The 20,123-nt window shown below is 44.9% G+C and overlaps 1 protein-coding gene across 3 annotated transcripts in view; it reads left to right on the plus strand.

The window, feature by feature from the left end:
• The first annotated feature begins 902 nt into the window (after positions 1-902).
• The window catches only part of BAALC (BAALC binder of MAP3K1 and KLF4), an 88,038-nt gene continuing 68,817 nt past the window's right edge, over positions 903-20,123 (plus strand). The window contains exon 1 of one of the 3 annotated variants that reach the window (XM_032760236.2): positions 903-1,562. In XM_032760236.2, the coding sequence (XP_032616127.1) occupies positions 1,403-1,562 (160 nt within the window). In that variant the 5' untranslated portion in view covers positions 903-1,402. The remainder of the gene's footprint in view (positions 1,563-20,123) is intronic. The other 2 variants (XM_058444601.1, XM_032760235.2) reach the window with 2 other exon arrangements.

A 20,123-nucleotide genomic window follows, 5' to 3' on the forward strand; every position in this document is an offset into this window, starting at 1 on the left:
ATTCACTGGACATTTACTGAGGGCCTACTATGTGCCAGGCCCTCTGAACTTGCCCTACCTATTGGATGCTACGTGCTAAATGTTATACACAATGTACTCTAGTACATTCTATAAATTATATAGGATATAATGAGTACTATATTCTCTATGCTTTACATGTTGTATTAAACATCACACCCTATAGTCTACATACAATAGATAATACACAAAATATATATGTATTATGTCTACTAGAACAGTCTTTTGTCACAATAGGAATTTAGTAAATATACATTAATTGAATGAATGAACGAATATGATACTTAATACCATATTCTAGCAGAGCTTGGTCATTGAAGAGTTATTCTTCCAAACCCTTCCCTTTCCTGCCCCCCTCTTGAAGGCTAAGAAGATTTTCATCTTTCACCACCTGTTCTGGATTCTTGGAACAGGTAAATTCATTGGCCTACCCAAGTCTGAGCTCTAGGTCTGAACCCGCATGGACCTGAGGGTGCACTGGGAAAAGAAAGGCTGACAACTGGATCCCGGGAATGTCAAGGCCACCCTGGGCTTGGAGGGACCGGCCATGCCTCCAAGCCCCGCCCAGAGAGGGGATTCTGGATGCTGCGTGGTTCATGTGATCTATTGCTTTCTTGAGTTTAAAGTTCAGAGGATCATGAAGTCCCACAGCTGGAAGGGGTGTTAGTGACACTGCCTAGCCCAACTCTCTTAAAAATCATAGCCCTACTCCTGCCTCCCCAAATCAGATACAACAGGCATAGGCTCTGACTCTTCCTTAAGTCTTAGTGGCAATACTCTCTGGCCAGTTTTGCGGGGTTGCCCCCAGTTCCATTGCTTTTGTAATAGGTGGCCAGAAAGCTTGGGGTCCCGTGATAAGTGTTGCAGTTCTTTCCAGGATGGATGGAAAGAAGGAAGGAAGGATGGATGGATGAATGAATGAGTGGGTGAGCGGATGGATGGATGGATGGATGGATGGATGGATAGATGGGACAGAAACTGGGAACGGTAATCCCGGCCAGACGGGTCCGAGCCCCTCGGGAGCCCCAGCCCTCCTCCCGCTGCGGGGCCGCTGCTCCTGCTCCCGGGCCGGCACGGAGCCCTGAGGGAGGGGGCGGGCGAGCTGAGGCCCTGGGGCGGCCAGGGCGCGGGGAGGGAGGACGGGGCGGTGGGGACTGGAGGGGAGGGAGGGCCTTGGAGGCGGAGAGGAGGGACGGGCGGGGAGAGGGCCCGGCCGAGGGGCGGCGGGCACCGCGGGAGCTCCGCGCGGCTGCAGCGCAGGCGGGAGCGGGGACGCGATGTCGCCGCCGCCGCCTCCTTGCGGGCCGGGGCTGCGCCTCCGGGGCTGAGCCGCCGCCAGAGCTGACAGCAGAGCAGCCGCTGGGCGCTCCCGCGGCGCAGGAGGATGGGCTGCGGCGGGAGCCGGGCGGATGCCATCGAGCCCCGCTACTACGAGAGCTGGACCCGGGAGACAGAATCCACCTGGCTCACCTACACCGACTCAGACGCGCCGCCCAGCGCCGCCGCCCCGGACAGCGGCCCCGAAGCGGGCGGCCTGCACTCGGGTAAGTGGCCCGGCGCCTGCAGACCCTCGCCTGCTCGCCCGCTACCCCGGGCGCCTTGGCCGGGGCACTGAGAGAGGAGCCGGTTCTCTGAGGAATTGATGGCGCGGCGGGGGTGGCTGGGAGGAAGCAGAGGCAGGACCTGCCCGCTGATCGGTGGACAGACGCAAGCCCAGGGAGCGGGGTCGACCAGAGCCCCTTACCGAAGGCTGCGCCGATCCCCCAGCTTCGGGCAGCCCAGTGCTGTTTGGCCTTGTCCAAAGCTTGCTCGTTGGTCGGCAGACCGGTGGGTGGGAGGACAGCCCACCTCCTCCGCACACATATCCCTCAGCGACCCACCCCCTGATCCGCCTGGGGCCGCCTCCGCCCCGCTTTGGCCCATCTGCCATCCCCTGGCCACCTGCGTACCCAGCCGGGTGACTTCTCATCCATTGGCCACCTGGTGCCCCTCTCTCCCTGGATTTATACACAAGGCGCCTGCCTGGGATTGCCTGGGTGGAGTCTTGTCGCTTCCCCTTTCTCCCTCTAGAAAATGAGCCCACTCGCGGGCTTCAAAGACCAGAATCCCAGTTTAGGTCAAAATAAATGCACGCCCGCCCCATTGCTAGTTCTGCACTTTAGGTTACTTTGGGAGCAGTTGTTCCATAGCAAAGGACTTCTCTCCCTACCCTATGGTGTCCGAATGCTTTGTAGGAGGCAGGGCATACACGTGGATTTTGACCATAAATTAAATACTCTTGCCTAGGTCATTCCTCATCCAGCAGAAATCTGACAAAAGGAGATGCAAAGAATTCTCTGGTCAGGTCATAAGTCAGGAATTTTTTATTTTTTTATTTTTTATTTTTTAGCAGAACAAGTAATTATTGTGCAGAGATGCAAACTGTTGCCACAGACTGATCTTTAATCACAAACATACTGGTGACATTAAAAGGAAAAAATCTCACTACTTATTACATGGATGTTGTCCAAAGCTAGGTCAATATTTGGATAAAAATGTTTTAAGTGTTTCCTCACCCACTGATGTTATTGGCATTTTTGAATAATGAAATCTAAAATGGAAAATAGGGTTAATTTGAAGCATAATGTATATCATATGGAGGAGGAAGGAAATGCGAATTACTTTTACGAGGTTAAGAATCTTAAATCCATGCCTACCAAATAAGAGCTGTCACTTTAATCAAGAATAGGTTTCTCCATTTTTAAGGACCAAAGCTGGCTCCTTTTCCACATTAACTTTGTGACTTGGTTTTATTTTAAAATTGAGGACTGTCTGTGAAAGCTGTACAATACGTTACACTGTATTTGTCTCTAGTTTTTCTGACTCACAGTGGCAATCACAATGGTTATTTTGTATTGCCAATGCTTTTAGCAAGTTACCAAATGGTGTGTTGGCTGAATTCAGTGTCAGCATGAGGATAGATGTGAGCCCTCTAGAGGGACCTGGTAAATGTTAGATGTGACAGAGTTTTCCAAGGAGGTGTGGTACTTCTCAGCAGAGAGTCAAAGGCCAGAGATGTACTCCAAAGAAATAAGGGTGAAAAGATCTAACATAAAAAAATAATAATAATAATAAACAACCAAAACCCCGTAAGTACAGCTTTAAGAAATGGTTGCCATGGTGACTGGGAGTATATGGTGTGTGTGTGTGTGTGTGTGTGTGCGCATATATGCATAAGTATGGGTATGAAATAGTTATTATGGGATGGCTCTATATGTACATACATGTTCCTCACAACTTTCCTGACACTCCTTGATTTATTACTGTGCCATACTAATTCATATCCCATCCATAATGAGATCTGGTCCCTGCAACAGGTGGGGCCTGGGACAGACACACTCATTCATGGTACTCTGCCCTGCCAGACAGGTGGTCCTGAAGGCCTGCATCCTCCAGAGGAGAAGCTCCACTTCAGCCCCAGGACAGCACCCTGAAATTGGCAAGACGCTTGTATGGGCAGAGTCATTTTAATTTCCTAGGAATTTCTGTTAGCCTCAGGGGAGAGGGATATTTCTGAAGACCAAGATTAAATCAAGGCCTTCCTTGGGGGTGTACTGGCATTCCCTAAGGCCTTTGGGAATGGCTTGACTTCTGTGGGTTTTTCAGACTTGGAGCTGGTCATCTTTAGTCAGAATGGGTCATCTGCGAAAGCTACAGATCTCCTGGGTTTCAGCCACCCTGGGAGATTGGCCAGGATTCTGTATTCCTTTCATCTTCTCTGCCCCCTCACTCCCACCTCACCCACCCCCTGCCAGTGCTTTACTGGTGATTTTACCCCTAAGCTGCTGGGGGACACCTAATAGCCCCCAGTGGCTGCGTTGTGATAGGAGGCCAGAATGCCACTTTTTCCTGTTTACAGAAGTTGTTTTCTGAAGGGAGAGGCGGGTAGGAGTAAATGAAAGAGCTAGATTCAGGAGAGTCCAGACTGTGAAATCAACAAAAATGGCTTCCCTACTAGAATTCTAGAGCTGGAGAAGGTCTCTGGAAATCAGCCATGTGAGGCAAATGAGACTCTCAGGGGAATCATCCCCATCTGAACACTCCTTCAACCACTCACAGACTTTACCCTCAGTTCCCAAGAATCCCTTCTTTCTGGGACCTTAGTGATTCTCCTTTGGTGTCAAAGTGAAGCCACCTTTTCTCCTGGCTACTTTAGGACTTTTGAGGGCTAGGGGAGAAGCTAATTCATCTTTGAATCTTCTGTGCTGAACACATCTGGGACTTTGTAAAAGTTTTCAGAATGAATGGATGCTCTGTCTGAACCTGTCCTCCATCCTGTCAGCTCTTCCTAGAGCCCCTTCTGCCTCTTCTTTGCAGTCCTTCCTACTGAGGTTTTCCCACTTGAATCAATTTAGCCTAAATTCTCCCAACGGCCTTTCTGATCAAACAACTTCTCTTTAAAAAGTTCTCCCCAACTTTACCCTACTCCATTCAAACACCTGGCCCAACCCAAAGATTCCATTTCTTCTGTAGCCTCCCTGAACCCACAACCTCAACTCCACAAACACATCTGTCCAAGAAAAGTCCCATTTAATCATATCTGTTTTTAAATCTCACTTGTGTTTCTCTTAGCCCAATCCAGATTGAGGGTGTGTCACATGACAGGTGTTCAGCAAATATTTGTTGAATGAATTCTGAATTTCACTGCAGGGAGGGGGCATGTTTTCTCCAGTTCCACAAAGAAGAGGGTTTCTTGCATCTTCTTCTTATTCAAAAAATGATCCTGAGCCTGTGGTTCCTGTTTTTGGAGATCATCTCCACTACTCAGTGGGACTGAATTAATTTTTTAGATTTGACTGTTACGTAGGCTAGAATTTAAGACCCAGCTGAAGCCATGGTATGTGATATCCATTGCTTTTCTGTGTCACCGAAGTCGGTCCCTCTGTTACAGAAAGGAATTAAATTGGTCTGACATAATTTAATCCTCATAAAATCAGTCTGCTGGATTGATTTTTAATTCTGTTGCCTGGTGGGGGTCTCCAAGGAGAAAGGAAGTCTCTGAGGTTGCCATGACCCAACCTAGCTCAGTCATTCCATTCATTAATAACTTCCTAGCTTCATCTCAGTGTAATCACAAGCCCCATAAATTGCATCCTTATGCACACTTTTTTTCCAATTTCTCCAGAGAAAACATTTCAAAACTTTCTAAAGGACTTCTACTTTACATTTTTAAATTGCTAAATAATTGTCTTAGTATAATAGAGGTTTGCAGAATTACAGACAGCAAAATGATTTACCTAAATAAACTGAAAGATAGTCAAATAAAATGTACAGTATTTAATATCACCATTACCCATCATTTATTAATGACTTACCGGGGCCTGGTGCTTTATTGGGCACTTTGAATTTTCTCATTGAATCCTCACTTCAGGAATGAGGCAGGAAATATAACCACCCTCCTTTTACAAGTGAGGAAATGAGGCTGGAAGTCTGCAAGTAACTTTTCCCAGTTCCAGCCTGGAATCTAGCTCTATCCATTTCCAAAGCCTCTACTCCTAAATACTGCCTTCCTGATTAATAGGGGATGTGCTATGAAATTCTTGATTTTACAGTTCACGAAAATCAAAGTCAAGTCTGATCTCTTGACATTCTACTCTGATCTCAGACAGCACAATTCTCTTCTGCATCATCTCTAAGGATAGAATATCTTTTCCCTAAGGAAGGAGGCTTTCCCATAGCTTTATGGAGCAGTTCTCTTGTGAGACTCTTCCTTGTAATTTCTACCCAGTGAACTCCAGACCCATGTGATCAAGTCTTGCACAGACAACTCTTCCAATATTTGAAGATGGCTGTCACATCTCTTACCATTGGTCTTCCAGGCCAAATACATGCAGTTCCTTCAATCACTTCTCACACCTCATGTAGGCCTGACCACATTCTCTAAATACACTACTCGGTTTGTCAAAGTCCCTCTTGATACAGGGGACCTATGGCTAACTCCAAGCTACTGATGTCAGCTGAACGGCATAGGGCAATACAAGGTGTGCTATGACATGTTCATTGAACAAACCTCTCTTGGTGCATGTAAAATCAGGTTAGGATTTGTTTGTTTTCCTGCTGTTGTTGTTGCCATATTACCTTGATGACTCACATTAAGCTTATGATTCAATAAAGTCCTTAGATCTTTCTTTATAATCAAATTTAAGTTTTACAGCATCAGGGACATTGTATTTTCTCTGTTATGTACCCAGCACCTGGTACAGTGACTAGAACATAGGTGGTGCTCAATAAATGTTTGTTGAATGAATGAATTTCTTTCCTTATGAATCCTGAATTGGCATAATTGACTTCAGTAACCCAAATAAGGAAATTTTGCATTTATTTCTGTTAAATTTCATCTTATTGGTTTCAGTTTAACGTTTAAATTTGCTGACCTTGATTCATTTTGATAGAGCTATGAAAACAATATTCTAGGTCTTTGTTTCTCTGTGTTGATAGAATAAGATAAAAGACATGTCTTTTTTTGCTCTTTTGTTCACTGAATAGACATTTGGCACAAAGATGAGCTGAAGAAGTTACTATTGTAGGGAAGACAAACATAAAAGTGGACACCGTTCAGGTCAGCATGGTCCATGGTCCATACTAGAAGGGCATGGAGAAAAGCATTAGAGGCGTTCAGGAAAGAAGCAGTTTTTTCTGCCTGGGGAGGGGTCAGTGTGTATACAGACCCCTGCAGGAGCCCAGCAGAGAAAGGGGGACTGTCCCAGCCAACCCTCCCACCCTGGAGAGGAACAGGAGGGCAGTCCAGCTGGCCTGACTCCATCCCCGAGAGTGAGAGCACCTGTGGAGAAGACAGCCAGGGCTTCCTGGCGGATAAACCCCCTCCACCCACACCCCAGCTGCCTTGACTTACCTGTTACCACTTGTGGTTCTATCTTTGAATAACTAGTGATTAATGTCTGCTTCCCTCAAGGATGACTGTTAGGTTTGGTAAGGCAAGGGTTCTGTTGGGTTAGATAAGGGGTCATTTCACACACAGTCCTATCCCTGTACCTAACGCTGTTCTGGCTACATTAGGACCCTGAGTAATTTCTCATAAATTAATAAATCTAAAACTTCTGTTTGTCGATTTCTTCTTGTAGACCCTGGAGATGATGTTCTCTTTCCTCATCAGTTCTCTCTGCTCAACTTTTTGTTGTCTGTCTGATGGGCTGCATAGTAAGAAAACATCCCCACCTTCCTTACACCCCTTTTGCCAAACACAAGCCTCTTTGTTATAAGTTGTTTCTTAAAATCACTGCAAGAGACAAGTGGTAAAAAACCTAGGCAGTTTATAAAGATTTAGGAAGCCTCATGTTCCCGTGGCCCTTGTCTCCTGGGCAGAGTATCATGTTGTGCCATTGGCTCTCCAGACACTTTGAGAGTCTAGTGATGGTACCTGTCACACTGCATTGCCAGGGCTTGGTCATTCCTCTGTCTCTCTAGTTAGTCGGTGAGCTCTTCCAGGTTGGGGACCACATGATTGACATTTGCATGCCTGTCATCTTTCACACATTTGTTGAATGACTGTGAAAATGAATATATGAATGAATGATCTAGCTGTGCAAATGAAGCTTAGTCTGTCATTCTTATAACCTCTTTCCTGAGTCTTATCTTACATGCTTTTGTCTTAGATATCAGTCCTTTGAACCTTGTCTTCATTGGACATTAGATAAAGCAATTCCAACCCTAACCAAAGATAAATTTAAGGTGACTCCACTGCAGGGTGTAGTAGTATCCTAAGTGCATTCCAGAATTTCCTCCAGAATATGTAGAAAGAATGAATAAGACCTACTATTTGATAGCACAATAGGATGACAATAGTCAATAATAGCTTAACTGTATATTTTAAAATAATTTAAAGAGTATAATTGGATTGTTTGTAACTCAAAGGATAAGTGCAGATTTTTTTCTGCAAAAAACATTGTAGATTTTTTTTTTCTGCAAAAAACATTGCAGATTTTTTTTTTTTTTCTTCGATTAATAGGCCCTGGTGGGAAGAACCTAGTCTTCTTTGAGTCAGAAAGGGATCTTTTCCTGGCTCATCCTGCACTCAGCAATCCCTCAGGTTTAGACTCCTGGAGGTCCCACCTTCACCCTGGAATCTGTGCACCTGTGATCCACAGCATCTTCCTGCTGATAAGGCCATTCTGCCCTTGTGAAGTTGGGTGTCTAAACCTGTTCTTGGACAATGGTGCTGGGCCATTTATCCCAGAAGCCCTCCCATGTCAGGCCTACAGCCTCGAGACACTCTCAGCAGACCTTCGGCCTCTGCTGCAAAATACTATCCCTATGAAGACTCCTTCGGAGACTCTGGCCAGTCTATATGCCACATTTACTCTCCTCTGCAGCGCAGACTCGAGGAGTTTACCCTGAGCCCAATTGTGATATAGCTCCTGCTAGCTTGGCTACCAGGAACGCTTGCTTCCTCACATGCCTGACTCCCATTCTGTCTCATGCCCAACCACAGCCATCTCTCTTGAGAATGTTGTTCTTTTAGAATGTTATGTGCTGATTTGTGTCTCCCCCAATTCACATGTTGAAGCCCTAACCCCCCCTCTGCCCCGGTACCTCAGAATGTGACCTTATTTGGAAAGAGAATCTTTAAAGAGGTAATCAAGTTGAAATGAGTTCATTAGGGTGGGCCCTAATCCAGAATGACTGGTGTCCTTATGAAAAGGGGAAATTTGGAGACAGAGACAGACACACAGGGAGAACTCCATGTGGAGATGAAGGCAGAGACTGGTGATGCTGCCACCAGCCAAGGAGCACCAAAGTCCACTCAAAACCACTGGAAGCTCAGAGAGAGGCAGGGGACGGATTCTCCCTTAGGGCCTCCAGAAGGAACCAACCCTGCTTTTTCATTTTTCATTTTTTAATTTTTCATTTTTTAATTTTTTTTCATTTTTCATTTTTTTCATTTCTAATTTCTGTGGGTACATAGTAGGTGTATGTATGTATGGAGCACATGAGATGTTTTGATACAGGCATGCAATGTGAAATAAGCACACCATGGAGAATGGGGTATCCATTACCTGAAGCATTTATCTTTTGAGTTGCAAACAATCCAGTTATACTTTGTTATTTTAAAATGTACGATTAAGTTATTATTGACTATAGTCACCTTATTGTGCTATCAAATAGTAGGTCTCATTCATTCTTTCTGACTTTTTTTGTTTGTTTTTTGTAACCGGCCTCCTGATATCTTGGTCCTGGACTTCTGGCCTCCAGAACTGGGAAACAGCAGGTTTCCGTTGTTTAAGCCATGCGGTTTGTGGCACTTTGTTATGGCAGCCCTGCAAACTAATGCAAGTGTGTTTATGAGCACTAACACTATGAACATTTGCAAATAATAAGAGAGATGGATTTCCACTGTTACTTCCTCACACTTTTTTCTGAGATTGGACCTATTTCCTGGCTGTTTAGACTCAAATAGCATTTATTTGAATCTACTATTTGCATTTACTATATGTGAGAATTTTTCTTTTTGACATTAGTTTATATCACCCTCCGAAATAACCTCATAAACCATTGTTCTCATCACTTGCCAGATGAGGAGCTGGGATTCAGTGAGATGAAGAGCTGGGATTCAGTGAGATGAAGCTCTGTCGCCCAGGCTGGAGTGCAGTGGCTCAATCTTAGCTCACTACAACCTCTGCCTCCCGGGTTCAAGCAATTATCCTCCCTCAGCCTCCCAAGTAGCTGGGACTTCAGGTGCCTGCCACCATGCCCAGCTATTTTTTTCTATTTTTAGTAGAGACGGGGTTTCACTGTGTTAGCCAGGATGGTCTTAATCTCCTGACTTCGTGATCTGCCTGCTTCGGCCTCCCAAAGTGCTGCGATTACAGGCGTGAGCCACCTTGCCCGGCCTAGGCATTTGATTTTAACAACAGGCGTTTATTAGCTGTGTGACCCTGAGCAAGTTTCTTAGCCTCTCCGGGTTTCAGTTTCCACATTGTAGGATGGGACTTACTGAAGAATTAATGCATTCACAAGTACAAAAGGCTTAGTGTTTCAGTGTTGTGCATTCTAGCAGCCAGGATCCCCTCACGTCCTCAAGCTTGCACCAGGCTTGTCATGCCAATCTCAAACCTTGGATCACCCTTCCCCTCTGTTCCTTACACTCTTGTTTTGGAGCTGCCCAGCATTTCTGGAAAAAGTCATGAATGTTGTGATTGCCCCTATGAGGAATTCGTGCTCTAGAACAATGATCTCACCGCCTCTCAGCAATTGTATTCATTCCTCATTAATATGCAGTGACAGACCCCATATAATAGCCCCTGGTGCTATCCTATACTTTCCCTCTGAATATCAAAAAAAAAATCACAGACTTGCTGTGAATTCTCCCATTTTTCCTTCCAGTGACCCAGCATACATCCTTCTTGCATCTGAGCGTTTCTAAACATCTTTAGCCATCCTTTCCTCCTAGTCTGTCCGTTTGAATTCTAAGTGCACTGACAAGGTTGCTCCTTGTGTAACCATATACAGGAACCTCACAGCGGCTCCATTTGGATGAAGGTCTACCCTGCATCTCCATGGGCCCTCCTCAAGCCCAAGCCACATCCGTCTTCCACTTGAACATCTGCCATAGCCTGCTTCCATTCATACCCTTGACAATTCATTCTTCATGTCATAGGCAGAACGATCTTTTAAAAACATGTGTCAGGTCCTGTCACTCTCTTGTTTAATGCCTTCTGATAGCTTCCTGTTCTACTATGTGTAGAATAAAATCCCAGTCCCTTCCTTGGCCTCCAGGGGCCTGCATGACAAGGTCCCTGCTGCTTTTCCAGCATGATTTCATTGTTTATTCTGCTCTGTTTTTCGCTCAGCGTGTTCCGGCCATGCTTGATTCCCCTCTGTTCTCTGAATACACGGAGCCCCTTCCTGTCACAGGCCTTCACACCCGCTGCAACGCGCTTCCTCCCCACACCCGCCCCCTCTGTGTGGTTAACTCCTCTTCACCCTTTGGTTCTCAGTTCAGATGTCACCTCCTCAGAGAGACCAGCCTTCCCCAGTGGCCATCTGGTCATTTCCTTCCTAACACCACCGCCTGTCATTGTCTTGTTCATTTACTGTTTATTTCTTGACTCTTTCACTCCAAGAGGTCAAGGATCTGACGGACTCACCCACTGTTACAGTCCAAGTGCTTAGAACAGTGCCCAGCACAGAGTAGGCACTCGGTGGATTTTCATTGAATGAAGGGAACCCTCCTCACCTTTTGTACCAGTTAGGGATTGCGTCTGGCCGCCTGAACAGAAACCACCTCCAGGAATGGGATTTAGCCCGTGGAAGGTCTGCACAGAGGTCTGGAGGTCGGCGGCCACACCCAGTCACGGACACTATCGAGGAGCTGGGCTCCTTTGGGTTTACTGCTCTGCCATCCTTAGTGTGTGGATTTCATCCTCATGGCTGCGAGATGCTGCACCATCTTATTTCAAATGGGAAGAAGGAGAAGGGCAGAAAGGGGCATTCTGCCTGATCTGTTCCTTATCTGTAAAATGACAGTTTTCCTAGAACCCAGTAAACTTTGCTTGGGTCTTATTGGTCAGAAGTGTATGACGTAGGTGTTCTGGGCTGCAAGGGTGTCTAGGAACTCAAGACTTTTAGCTTTTTACCCTATATTGACCAGGCATTGGATGTGGGCTTCCCCAGCAAGGGGATGTGATGTTGTGTGAGGTCATTTCCTTCCACACAGGGAACTTTCAAGCTACCCTAAAAGTATCAGGGTCCTCTTGGCAAAGGAAAAATGGGGAGAACAAATACTGGGCAGGCTGCCAGCAGAGTGGTCACTTCTTTCATCCTAAAGCTGTGGTCAGAGAGGAGAGAAGATTTGCTGGAACAAGAGAGAAGGGGGAAAGGAATTAGGTAAGTGAGGAGGGAGAGAAGTTCTGCCAGAAACCAAGCTGACATGATTGCTAGTATTACAATTTTGCCATAACAACAATAATAATATTGTTTTTAATATTTTCATGTTTCAAGTAAGTTCATAAGGTGAACATTTTCTGGAAAAACTACATGTGCTAATATTGAAATAATTTTAAAAATAATGCTGCAATACCTTAAACTTTAATCTTTTGGAATGGTCTTTTAACTTCAGACTGTGCTGTGTACATGAAATGCGTGGTGGACATTCCCTTGTCTTCTGCCTTATTTTCCTGCAAGGTTAATGCCACAGAGACTGATGTGCCAGCTAATATTCCACGGCACCAATTTCCAGTTAGTGGGAACATTTGTGGAAGTCTGCTGTGCAGGGTCACACTGCTGCTCACGCTGGGAGCTTCTGTTGGAGAAGCAGCTCACAGCCAACTGGCAAATTTAAAGAGTTGACAGTGTTTTCTGTGGAAGTTCAAAAAACCCAACCTGCTGCTGTCTCTAGGGCTTGTGGACTTTAGGGCATGAAGAAACTGGAAAGGCTTGCAGAAAATAGCAGGGCAGTTTGGGAAGCCGGTCGCCATAACAACAGGGCATGGCAGCAGTTACAATGGAAGCAGAGATTGCCTGTGCACCCTTCCTCAGAGGAATGATTCAGGCTTAAGCACCTCAATAAACAACTGGTGTGTAGGAAACCGAGGCCTCATTAAACGATTACCTCCAAGAATCACTTTTCAAGGGCAGTCTTCATAGCAGTCAGGCTCACACTTTCTTGCTGGGATGATAAGTGACGATGTACAAGCACAAACGAACACAGCTACGACCTCATGGTGTGGCTTCCATTAATTGGGTGCTCAGCATGTGCTGGGCTTTGCAGATTTATTACCTAACTCTGTTATTTCCATTTTACAGAAGGGGGTAGTCAGAGCGGTGGGATGGCTTGTCTAAGTGTACACGGGCTGTGAGCAGCGGGGTGGGGTTTGGAACTCAGGTCTGTCTCATTCTGAGCTCTGTGGTCTTTCCTGTACACCAGTCCCTTCATGGATTGCTAGCTTCTGTCCTCACCGCCTTTCACCTAGATATCTGCAACAACTTTTGGACTAGTCTTCCCACCCCCAGTCACTCCCACTCCAATCCCCTTCACATTGTTGCCAGGTGAATACTCCCCAAGTACAGCTGGGATCATTATTGTGTTATTCTTCTACTCAAAGCCTTTTATGATTTCCAACTATCTACTGAATGCACATGTCTTAGTGTGGAATTCAAGGCTTTCTCTCCAGCCTCTCCATACAGACTTTGGGGTGACGGGTGGGGCAATGGGATCGGGTGCCTCAAAGGGCATCCCACCTGATCCCACAGCCCCACCTGTCACCCCAAAGGCCTGCTGCTCCTGCCCTTCTGCTTCAGTTATGTGTTCCCTGATAGCACACACCATTTAGGGCAATTACTCCCATTTGAGTTTTCTTATTTATGATTGTGACTTATCTCTGCTATTATACTGTAAAAAGAACTGAGATAAACCTTATTGGAGAGTCTATACACCCACCTGTGATGTGGGCCTTTATCTCTCTCAAGTATTATATATATATATAATATACACATATATATACATATATATATACACACACATATATATCTATATATGGAGAATGGTATAATAAACCTCCATGTACCCATCATCAGCTTCAACAGTCATCAACATATTGCAAACTTTGTTTCATCTCTGCCTCCATTCCACTTCACCAATTAAATATTTTTGAAGCAAATTCCACAAGTCATGTAACTTCATCCATGAATACTTCAGTATGAATCTCTAATAAACTGGGACTCTTTAAAAAAGATATTAGATTGGACCATATCTATTAGATTGGGCCAAAAAGATATTAGATTGGACCATTTTGTTATTTTTGTAGGTTGAAATAGTGTAATATTAGCAATTTCATATACTTCAAACTAATATATAACCACAATACCATCATCACACCTAAAAATTAATGAAAATTTCTTAATTCTCTAATGTAATAATAATTCAGTCAGCATCCCAGTTTCTCTAACAGGGTGAGGGGCACAGTCCAGGGCAGAGGGAGGAGTGGAATGGCTGTTGTAATAGGGGGCTTCAGCTGATGCCCTGGGGAGCTCTGGAGCTGGGATGGCCATTCAGCAATTGAGAAGACCGGGCCTTTTTACCCTGTATCAGCCAGGTGTTGGATGCAGGCTTCCCCCAGCAAGGAGATGTAACCTTGGGTAAGGTCATTTCCTTCCATAGGAGCAGTGCCTGGAGAGGCACTCAGCTGTGATCCTTTAGCGGCCAACTCTCCCAGCAGCTGGAGAATCTGGTGCTGCAGTCCCACAGGAAGACCTGGCGGGGTGGGGGCTGTAATCACCTTACTCATCTTTCTGCTTTCCTAGTGGCTGCATATCAGATTCACCTGGGGAATCTCAAACAAAGGTCCCACCCCTGGCACTTCTGATTTGGTAGTGGGAGTGAGGCTAGAAAACCTGCAGTGTCTCCATGTACTCTAGGTCAGGGGAGAGTGAAATTTCGTGGGTCTGGGGTGGACCTGCGATTCTGCGTGTTTGACAGGCTTCCAAGTGATGCTGATGCTGCTGGTACAGAGGTCCGAGATCAGAGGTTGGCAAACTTTTTCTGTCAAGGGACAGAGGGTAAATATTTTAGGTTTTGTGGGCCATGTGATTTCTTTTGCAACTACTTAACTTCTCTGTTTTTAATGCCAAAACAGCTATAGACAATACATAAATGAATGAGTGTGTCTGTGTTCCAATGCCCACTGCTGTCCTAGGTGATTTTGAAGCACAGCCAGATTTAAGAGGCACTGTCTTTAATCCCCAGGCAGTGTGGAAGAGAGAAAAAAAAGCATAGGATTTGCAGTTACTAGTCCTAGCCCTCAAAAACATCTCTAAATAGCTCAGCACATGCTGAATACTCAATGTTTCTAGAATAATGAACAGACAGTGAATTAATGGAATTAAGTTCATTTCTCACCTTGAAGGCAGTTTTTAAAGTATCTCGGACAACATTTGTTCATCAAAGTATTAGAGATTTTATTATGCAAATCATGCTCTTGAGTTGTGTGGGATTCAGGAAGAATATGGCATCACGCAGAGTAAGGTAGAGGGTGCTTGAAGATCAATTTCATCTTCTCAAGGAGTTCTCCTTGCCTTGGGCTCTGAGGAATGTTGGGATGCCTTAGTCCCTTCAGCACAGGTCACTGTTGATTTAGAGAATTGGGTGCAGCTACCATGGCCTGAGTTGTTTTCTCAGCTGAATCAGATTCAGACAGGGCTTCTTCTGAAAGGGTGGAATGCTCTTTTAAGAGGTGTGAGGAATAATCATCTCCCTGTGTCTCTCTGAGTTTCACTTACCTTTCCTTAACTCTCAGTTATTGCCACAGGCTGTAATGCCAGAAATGAGGGTTTTTGGAAAGCGCTGCATGTCTGCTTGGTTGTGAGTCTGGGCGGCTGATGAATGGGTTGCTGTTATGGTGTTTACTTTTCTGAAGCAGGTGTTCCTTTGCAGAGGCGGGGGGGCTTCCAGCCATTATGTAAGCTTTCAGAAAATACCCAATGATCTTCTTAGAGAAAAAGCACCATTTAAATAGAAGCTACTAAAATTGTTAACACAGGGACCCAGAGAGAGTGTGCCCATGCCCTTTAGCCATATTTGTCTCTTTTGCACATAAATTCAAAATTCAAACACTGACTATTCTTGGGATCCCAAAACCCTGTAGCAGTAAGCAAAAAATTAGTGTGGAATGTATATGATATACAAAAAAGTTATATGAAAAGGTGATCTGAGTATGTGTATAGGTACACACACACACACACACCACACACAAATGGAGATTATATCTTCAATTGAGCATCAAACACCATCTGGTTGCAATTGCTCAAAACAATTCTAGAACTCCTTAATTGTAGCCTTAGGCATTTTTTAATATAACATTTCAAACATATATGAAAATTTGAAACTTTATACACACATTTTACTTTTGTATTTCAGGAAAAATTACTGTTTCTTTCATTTCAGTTTAATTTTGTTTTATATTGGTCAAACATTTACATGGTTCGAAAGACAAATCTATAAAATAAGCTACATATAAAAAGTTCGGCTTTCATCATCTCTGCCCCTTTTCCTCTGATTCCTTTGTCATCCTATAGATAACCATTTTATTAGTTTTTGGTTTATCTTTTCTTTTTCAAATAAGCAAACATACGTACACATACACACAAATCTCTATATCTATATCTGTATCTATATATTTAGATGCTTTTCATTTTTAAGATAAAAGGCAGCATACTATACCTACTGTTCTGTCCCTTGGCTTTCACTGAAGACTATATCCCAGATATCACTTCAAAGCACTATATAAATTCCTCATTCCTTTTTATAGCTGCATAGCGCTCGATTGTGTGGATGTGTCCTAGTTTATTAAACCAGTCTCCTACTGATGGCCATTAGGGCTGTTCCCAATCTTTTACTGTAACAAATAGTCTTGTCCATGTGTCTTTTCATTTTTTGCCAGCGTAGATTTAGGTAGATCCCTGAAAAGTGGTACGGCTGGGCCAAATGCTGAATGCAAATGTAATTTTGCTAGATATTGCCAAATGTCCCCCCAGAGGCCTTGTGCCATTTTGCATTCCCATCAGCAGCATATGAAAGTGCCTGTTTCCCCACAGCCCTGCCAGCAGGGTATATTATCAAACTTAGGGATTTTTATCACTTTAGTTGGTAAGGAATCGTAGCTCAGTTAGTTTTAGTGTGCCTCTCTAAGAATGAAGTTGCCATCTTTTTATACAATTCTGGAAAAACTGCCATTTCTGCCCTATATACAATCTGTTCACATCTCTGGGCCTGTTCTTTGTTTGTTTTTTGTTTTTGTTTTTTCGAAACAGAGTTTTGCCCTGTCACTCAGGCTGAAGCACAGTGGTACGGTCATGGTTCACTGTAGCCTTGATCTCCTGGTCTCAAGCAGTTTTTCTACCTCAGCCTCCCAAGTAGCTGGGACCGTAAGTGAGCTACCAGGCCCAGCAAATTAAAAATTTTTTTTCATAGAGATGGGGTTTTGCCATGTTGCCCATGCTGGTCTCCAACTCCTGGGCTGAAGCAATTCTCCCACCTTGGCCTCCGGAAGTGTTGGGATTACAGGCATGAGCCGCCATGCCCAGCTTGGGCCTGTTCTTTTGCCCATATTCACTAGTTGTAAATCTTCATCCTTTGAAGGTGACTGAGATATTTTGAAAAGCAGAAAGTCAAAAAGCAAAAACCTAAAGTTATTTGTTGAATAAAATTGCTGGGGTTTTGCTGTCAGATGGAACAGCTGGGACTGGCTGGGCATCTCTCTCAGTACAGTCCCAGGACTTCTCCATATGCTCTTTCTGCAAGGGCTAGTTTGGGCTTCCTCACAGCATGGTGGCCCAGGGCAGTCAGCATGTTTGCATAACTGCTCAGAACTCCGGTGCAAACCCCAGCTAGCAAGGTAGAAGCTGCATTGCCTTTTATGTCCTAGTCTTGGAAATTATACAGTGTTATTTCTCCTGCATTCTATTGGTTATAAATGAGTCACAAGCTTGCTCAGATTTAAAGGGAGGGGAATCAGACTCCATTTCTTGATGGAGGAATGGCAAGTTTCTAGAAGAGCATGGCAGTTTTAATAACTATGAAGGACCTGAGATTTTACCCTACAAGTTAGCCCGTCACAGTTTCTTGAATACTGGTAAGACGTGAGACTCCAGCGTCAGAAACAAGGACGTTACCACTGTGGCATCGCAAACCTTTTGAGCATTAGCATATTGGCATCAGTCCCTGTTCCCCCAAGCCTTACTGGGGAGAAGCAGACGGGTCCAGATAGATTCCTGCACATGTATTACAGGAAATTTCCATTCCTATTAATCTACTGAAACTCTTCTCACAAAGAGTACCAATTACCTTGTAAATGGAGAGTCAGTACCCCTTTCTGCAGCTTTCAGCACCACTGACCTGGCCAATCTCCTCTGCCTACCCTTACTCCGCATTTTGGAAATGGACCTTCTCCCTCAGTTTCACTACACCACCATTTCCCTTCCACCTCTGATTACATCTTCTCTGTCTCGTCCTCTTTTTTGTTCCTCTTTCCTGATTTGTCACATGCTCCACCCACGTCTCTTCACACCCTTACCCAGTTCTCTTCTCCCATCCAGCAGTCTCTCCCAGAGGACTTACCTCCTGCTGGCGTTATCCTCCCAGTGGCTGCTTCCCGCCATGTCTGCTCTTGATTCCAGACCACATTTCCAACTATCACAAGGCATCCAAATACTGTCAGCCAAGTTCCTCAAATTCAACTTGCCCCAAACCAAATTAACCTCTTCTCCCTCACACCTGCCCACCCTATGGTGCCATCCCTCTTTGTTCATCAGAATCATCTCTGGTTGTTCAGGTGTAAGACTTTGGGGTTATTTTTGTTTTACTCCTATCTTTCTCTGCACATCTAATCAGGCACCAACTTCTACAGTCTGTCTCTGAAATGAATGGTTGCAGTGAATTGCTCCTTTCTTTCCAGGCCCAACGGCCGCCCTAGTTCAGGCCCTCATTAATGCTCCCCTTCAAATCACCTACCACTGCCCTTCCTGGATGTGGGGGCATCTTGGTGGCTAGGCAGCCATTCCCTTCCTCCCCTATTGCTCCATGTGTGTCTCTTACAAAATCACAAGCTCAGTTGAATTTTGTGTATTTATCACACAGAAAATCCCTTCCTTCCTTCCTTCCTTCCTTCCTTCCTTCCTTCCCACAAATATTCTTCAGCACCCACCCTAGAGTGAGTGCTATTTTAGATGCTGGGGCTGGAGCAGTGGACAAGACCAAGATTCTTCTCTCAGAGCTTACATTTGGGTTTGAGCTAATGGTGGTGGGTAGAGAAAGAAATAACCAAGGTAATTTCAGACATTGGTAATTTCAGATACATTGGTAAGCACTGTGAAGAAAACCAAGATAATGAAATAGAGAGTGACTGGAGATGGGGAAGCCTAGCAGATTGGGTGGTGAGGGGAGGGGTCTTTGAGGAAGGAGCTAACTTGTGAGTGAAGAGCAGGAGCTGCCTTGTGAGCATCAGGGGATAGAGTGCTCCAGGAAGGGCCCCCAGCAGTGCAAAGGCCCTGGGACAGGAATGAGCTTAATGTGATTGAGGCACAGAGTGAGGTGAAAGTAACTGGGGGAAACTGGGAGGGGGATGTGGGGTAGGAGAAGATGTCTGTAAGAAGGTAAACTATTTAGGGCCTTGTGAGTGATGGGCAGGGATTCGGGCTTTATTCCAGTGTCAGTGGAAGCAGGGATAGGATTGTGTGTCCCCACTGGAACCTCTAAACCTCTCATTTACTTCTGACTTTTCTTCAGTTCATTTCTCACATTCCTGCCAAAGAGTCTTTCTGGAGGATGGATGTGATCGTGTCACTCTTGTGCCCAATAATATTTCATGACCGCTATTTCCTACTAGACAAATGATGAAATTCTTGGCATGGCATTCCAGGCTTTCAGCCATCAGGTCTGAGTCTTCTATTCCTACCAATTCCACACTATTGAGTCCTCACTAGGCCTGCCCTTTCCTTCCTTCTCTGTTCTTTAGTCTTGCAGCTTCCTCCGATGCAACATTTTACCTTCACCCTTACTCATTGTAAAAATCTAACCCAAAGGTCACCCCCTCTGCAAAGCCTCCCTAGGCCCTCCCCAAGTGGAACAAATCTCTGTTTTCCCCATACGCCTTTTCTTCTTATTGCTATTTCAACTGCTGTATGGTCAGCCTTGTGCACATGTGCACAGGTCTATCCTTCCCCAGGAATGAGTGTTTCTTGGAGTCAGGAATTGGGTCTGGCTCATTACCTGTCCCCTAAAAAGGCTTGCCATTACTGTTGTCTGAGACTGACAAGCAGGAACACACTTACTTTGGTATCTGTCTTGCATTTGAAGAAAGTGATAGGCTATTGCTTGGTTACAAAACTGTGGGATTTGGGGCATGGCTCCATGGACATCCAGCTGTGTGGTTGCATAGCTGCATAATTGTGTGACTGTTTAGCTGCATGATAATATGGAAGCATAGCGGTCTGGCCATAGTTTGCATGGTTCCATGGCTGCGTGGCTCCACAACTTTGACAGAAAACCTTCCCTTTGCATTTCTGTGAGTTACGTCATGATTTCTACCAGCATTCTGAAGCTGACTGTATTTTCC

The sequence above is a fragment of the Hylobates moloch genome, unplaced genomic scaffold (assembly GCF_009828535.3).
Source record: "Hylobates moloch isolate HMO894 unplaced genomic scaffold, HMol_V3 SCAFFOLD_9, whole genome shotgun sequence".
In the NCBI taxonomy this organism is placed as follows: domain Eukaryota; kingdom Metazoa; phylum Chordata; class Mammalia; order Primates; family Hylobatidae; genus Hylobates; species Hylobates moloch.